Consider the following 5,810-nt stretch of genomic DNA (forward strand, 5'->3'; position numbering starts at 1 on the left):
TTCCTCCATTTTGGGATGGAAATATTCTCCAACATTCAATCACCGTCCAATAGTGACATTTTATATAAAATCTTATTACAATTTCACAAGGTAAAACATTTTTAAGGGTCATTTCATGGTAACAAGAATATGATTAGACTTTCCACAATCTTTTAATTTCTCTTTTCAACCGTATAAATTACACATTATTTTACTTACATAAGAAATAGAGATAAAAATCAATGTTTATTTGAATATATCACAACACCCTAAACCACAATTTAGAGAAATCAGGGGAATAACAAAAAAAAATCCTAAACCCACTGAGTCCACTGTTTAAAAATTGAGCACAAGAATAAAAAGAATATGTGCCTCAATATGAGCAAAAATTAATGAAGCTAAAAAAAGTCAACTCTGCATTGCTCTCCTCCACCATTGAGCTTCCCTGTTCCAGGGACTGATTCTTTTGCAGCTTCGAATTCGACATTTAAGTTGTTGCATGAAACCTTCATGCGAGTTTCCTTTGTTGGCCAAATCTTAGATATGAATCTTGTTCTAATCTTAACTTCTACTGTCAAATTCAACAATCTTTTGCTCAAATCTGTGCCCAAAAAATTGAACAACTCTTTGTCCACCAAGTAACCCAAAGAATCTCTGGGACGTAACTGTGTACTTAAATTACGTTGACTAGTTTTGTCTAACTCCACGAGCGCAATCATTGGTTTTGAGAGAGAGAGAATTTGTTTACCTTGATATGACACGGAAACATGGAAATGATCGATGCTCAAGGCCACCTTCTTGTTGGGGTTCTTTAAAGAGATTTCTAAATCATAATCTGCGTTTACTCGAGAGTTTAAGAGAGTGAAGTTTGATATGGTGAGTGAATTGAGAGTGAAAACTGGACGAATGGGATGCAAAATCAACCATGCAATGGAGATAACAACGATAATCAATACAAAGAACAAAACCAGTAGAATCATCAATCGCTGAACGCAGAGAGAACTCCGGTTGTGATTAGGATTCGACATAAGAGACTGCTTCTGTTAGTTATTTTCTTGGATGTCAGAGAGACAACAGATTGCCTGTTATGGGGTATGGGAAAAGAAGGTAGAAAAAGAGGGGGAGAGAGAGGAATTTAAATGGAGATTGGAAACCGCGTAGAAGATTCTGTTTGGATGTTAATGGAATTGTCTCATATACTTTATATATAGAATCAAGGAAATACATTGACTAAAAGCAATTTCTTAGAAGCCAGGAAGAAGATGTATTGATAGCTACTGGAAAGGAAAAATAAACGCATAACATGTACAGATCATACTCCCTTCAGCCTCCCTTTAGGCTTTGTTGTAACTGCAAAGTGCCGCGTTTCATTGGTATTGTGGCTTTTAAATCGTGCATGCTCAAAAAAGGCAAAAGAATCTTTGGTTAACAAACTTTTCAATATGCCAAATAACACTATTCGTGACTACCCAATTTCAATGATAATTAATATTCTGTTTCACGTCAAAACCGTTCAGTGACGGGCGCTTCCTATCTTTTGAACTTTCGCCCACTGTAGTTATCAAAAACTATACCAACATTCAGCAATTCAGAGAATACTACAACTAATTAATGGTTATAACCCTGGGAACAATACTAATATATGCATCAACGCAATAATAATTTAAAGTGATAAGATGATTGTTTTCGAATCTGCTACTGAGTCCAGGAAGCAATATTTTCACATACAAAATATTTATTCAGATTCAAAGATAGAAATTGACACCTTGAGGATGTAAAAATACGCATGCAATTAGCTATTATACCTTTTAATAAAATGAGTATCTGCAGACCACGTTCATGTCTAAGAACAACTGATGGTACACAAGCGACCTAAAACTTTAAGTTGAACTTATTTATCTCATAAAACATCTCAAAAGACTTGTCATTTGTCGATTTCATGAAGTACATACTTTAGACTATTTTTTTTTTCTTCGAAGGAAATTGTACTTGACTATCCCCATGTTTACCCAAACAAAAAGTTAATAAAAAAGAAAACAATAGTAGTTAGAGCAATCCATATACACAGAGAAGCAAAAGCATAGACATTTCTAGTTTCAGATAACTTAATTTCAATTTTTGATCAAGTAACATTGTTCATAATTAAGATAAGCAATACCATGTTATCTACTCTCCCAACTTTTAGATGCAAAGATAACTGCTATATTCACTGTCTTCAACTATATCAAAGAAGAACCCCCGGTCCTTTTATATACTTTTTACAAACCTGTTCATATATTCAAAAACTGAGAAAGAGCGCACACACAAAAAATAAAAAAATAAAAAAAAATAAAAAGACCAAAATTCATTATAAAATGATAACTGCTTAAGCTCTTGGATAAAGGGCTAAGAGAATGTATCTGCCTTCAACTCATCCTAAACTGAAGGTAAATTCCCGCTGTAGCCATGCAATCTATCTTTATTTCTCCAGAGATTATCTAATTTAAATCAGCCAAGAACAACCGTAGAGACACCTTATTAACAATTTCACTGAAACTTACATACACCACATACTACTTCATATCAATACATTTGGCTCAAAGACAAGATCATGTAATCTGTATTGCCACTATGTACAACAAAATGCACTAAAAGAACTACAAAATGAGAAGACGACAAAGAACAGATGCGATTGTTCCGTTTAACAATTCAAATGGAACTTGAATATGCAAAAGCATGACAAAAAACTAAGAATTACTATTACAATATCAATTAACTAAAAATAAAAACAAGCTTACTGCCAGACATGATGTTTCATGAACTCCGTCCACATTCCTCAATCATCATTCCTTTAAGACTCTTTGCTAACCAGATAGCTGTCTCCCTTGGGGAGACCTTGTCTTTACCAAAAGGCTTCAGAACAACTGCAAGCTCTTCCAATCTATTTTGCTGCAGCAGCTCCGCTGATAGTTCTAAAAGCCCTTCAAGTGCCTCTGCCCTCTGCCTGAAAGACTTAACATCTAAGATTTCCTTTGCTGGTGTTTCCTCTTGCATTGTGGGGGAATTTGGTTTTGTTTGCTCAGAAGAATTATATATTGGAACTAAAGTGGGATTTCTTACATCCATTTCCTTGTTACTTAAATGATCCGAAAAACTTGATTTCAAACTAACAGCGTCAGAGCTACTAGATGATTTCAGGGCCACTGGGGAGGTCATGTTCCTCATTTCCAATTCATCCCTCACCACATTTATGAGCTTCCCAACATCTACATTTTGAACTCCCATCTCTACAGTTTCCAGTACCGGCTGCTCACTCCCGACCCGGAAACTGCTGTGCCTTATAACATGTATGACATCATCAAAAGCAGGAGAACGTTGCGCAGCAGCTGGCTTTTCAATAGCTGGACTTTGCAAAATAGTTCCTTTATCTAGCTGCAAACTGTTTTGACTAGGAGAAATAGGTGGGGGAACAGAAGCAGTAGTTTCTGCTACTGAAGATAGAAGTTCCCTTAGACTAAATTTTTCATCACTATTATTAGATGCAGACGACGTATTTGATTGGAGCAGTATATCAGGCCTACTACTGGGCTTGCTTGCAGGAGTATCATCAATAATACTAGGCCTGCTTACAGGGGTATTGTCGACAGTATTAGGCCTTATTATAGTGGTAATATCGATAGGCCTGCTTATAGTGCTATTATCAATAGAACTAGGCCTGACAATAGGGGTAATATCAATAGTAGTAGGCCTGCTTAGAGGTGTATCATCCATACTACAAGGCCTGTTTAAAGGGATTTCCTCTTTACAATCAAATATTTCTTCAGAACTCTGAATGGCTGCATTTGAGCTCACTTGCCCATCAGTAACTATATTCTGAAGATCTGAGACAGCCCCCGAGATTTCATCCGAGCATGTAACAGTTTTATGATCATATTCATGGTTTTGCCCAGACATATTTCCAGGCATCTCAGATAGCAAAGAAGTAGGTGAGCAGCTGCGTGGATGTGATTCTAAGGCATCTGAGTGGGTTACTGTAACATGATCAGCGTCTATCTGTTCTGCCATGTCAATAAAAGGAGTTGTGGCATCATCACAAAGCTCAAATGCATGAATTGACACTGATGACGATACAGAATTGATGCTATCAGTTTGCATTGCTTTGGAAGGTCCAACAACAGCCTTCTTGGACTCATGTGAGCTCTCCCTATAAACATGAGTTAAGCGACCATTGGGCACTTGATGAGGAATACTCTCAGGCTCCTGATTTATCACATTTGGAGCCAGTTTCACGGTGTTGTTCACTGTGTTTGGAGAGTCAATTCCAACTTGCCTCATCCTTCCAAGAAATGAAGTTCGTCTCACAGTATTGGAAGGAGGAGTCCTTTGCCTCGGCTTAGCAGGGAGTCCATCTTCAACATGTTTCACTGGAACAGGAGGAGGAACCCCTTCATGTCTAGGTTTTGTCTTGGGAGAGGAGTCAATAACAGGTAACTGTAGAGATGAATCATTGTTTTCGCGGGGGGTGGGGGGTGTGGGGGTGGGTTGGCGCGACTAAATCAGTAAACATGTCAAAATAATATTGAAATAGGATAGGAAACACAAACTAATGATATACCTGATGTTTTAAGGGATTTGATCCTGGCATCCGTTTCGCAGAATCAACTACTAATTTTGCTTGTGCAACCACTGGTGTATCTGCATTAGACTTCAAACCAGGAGCAACAGCACTGGGTTTCAGGACTTTGGGTGAAGCTTCTGTGTTACTTCTTTGGGTTGGCACACCTACAGCCTTTATGCGATTGCCTCTCATTGGGGAACCATTTTCTCTAGCTTTGCCTTCTTTCAAAGCCATCATTATACTTCTAATGGTTTTTGGCTGCTTAGATTCGACATTGGATCCCTGTTCACCAAGAGAGGGTTTCATCACCCTTCTTTCGTCCATCTTGACAATGCAAACATCAGAGCCATGTTCTTCTTCGCTTGGTGGAGGCTGCTCAGAGTCATCATCGTCATCAATGGAAATTAAATCTGTGTCAGTGGCTTTACTTTCACTGTTGGACACAATTGTTGCGGTGTTTCTATCACTTGAAAGAAGACTGTCTTTATCACTACTTGAACTATTACTGTTCTGGCTTTCAGCCATATTCTTCCTAGATTCACGAGCAGTTGTAATAGGCTTCTCTGAGGAGGACGTTGCTGGAGGACTAAAAGATGGACGGTATTGATCAACATAATGCTGCAGGTATGGGTGCTTTAAAATTTCTGATGCCTGACCAAAGTTTAAATTTAAACTATTAAGATGAAATCCAGCTTATCTTAAAGTTGACACAGCGTGTCGGAGAATGCTTACACTTGGCCGATGCTCGGGGTTCTTTCTCAACATACCTTTGATAAGAGTTTTCCTGTTTATGTAAAATCAATCAATTAACATATTTATCATGCTGTTAAGTATTGATTATCAACACCTGGTGATGAGGCAAGTACATGAAAAAGAATGAGTCTTGCTTCCAAATTAACAATAACCCCTCCCCTCTCCTAGCCCAGTGAAAAATAAAATCAACACCCAGACACAAGCACACATGCTGCATGACCCCACAGTCTACCATCACCACCTAGTCTCATAAAATCAAATGCCCAGCAACCACCAAGTTAGAGCATTTACTATAATAATAAAATCCCATGAATATTATAAGTATTATGTATACATGCAAGAATGATACACAGACAGCACATGAAAACTTACAGTGATGGCGAATAGCATGAAGGTAAAGGGCCAATTGAGGAACGGTTTATCTTGCTTATCAACCCTGCCATATCCTGAACAGAGAAGTAGAATGAAAATCAGGTTAATT

The 5,810-nt window shown here is 37.9% G+C and overlaps 2 protein-coding genes across 2 annotated transcripts; both read right to left on the bottom strand.

Moving 5' to 3' along the window:
• Positions 1-377: 377 nt before the first annotated feature.
• Positions 378-1,007, bottom strand: LOC116140779 (NDR1/HIN1-like protein 26). The gene has a single exon (XM_031426356.1). It carries the CDS (start codon positions 1,005-1,007, stop codon positions 378-380), a length of 630 nt encoding a protein of 209 aa, XP_031282216.1.
• A 1,193-nt stretch (positions 1,008-2,200) lies between these two features.
• On the bottom strand, positions 2,201-5,772 carry LOC116140780 (serine/threonine-protein kinase Nek5-like). The gene is made up of 4 exons (XM_031426358.1): positions 5,702-5,772; positions 5,309-5,360; positions 4,574-5,227; positions 2,201-4,449 (listed from the first exon to the last, which is right to left on the bottom strand). The coding sequence occupies exons 1-4, from the start codon at positions 5,770-5,772 to the stop codon at positions 2,773-2,775; spliced, it is 2,454 nt and encodes an 817-aa protein (XP_031282218.1). The 3' UTR covers positions 2,201-2,772.
• Positions 5,773-5,810: the final 38 nt, after the last annotated feature.

Source organism: Pistacia vera, unplaced genomic scaffold, assembly GCF_008641045.1.
Source record: "Pistacia vera cultivar Batoury unplaced genomic scaffold, PisVer_v2 Contig378, whole genome shotgun sequence".
Taxonomy (NCBI): Eukaryota; Viridiplantae; Streptophyta; class Magnoliopsida; order Sapindales; family Anacardiaceae; genus Pistacia; species Pistacia vera.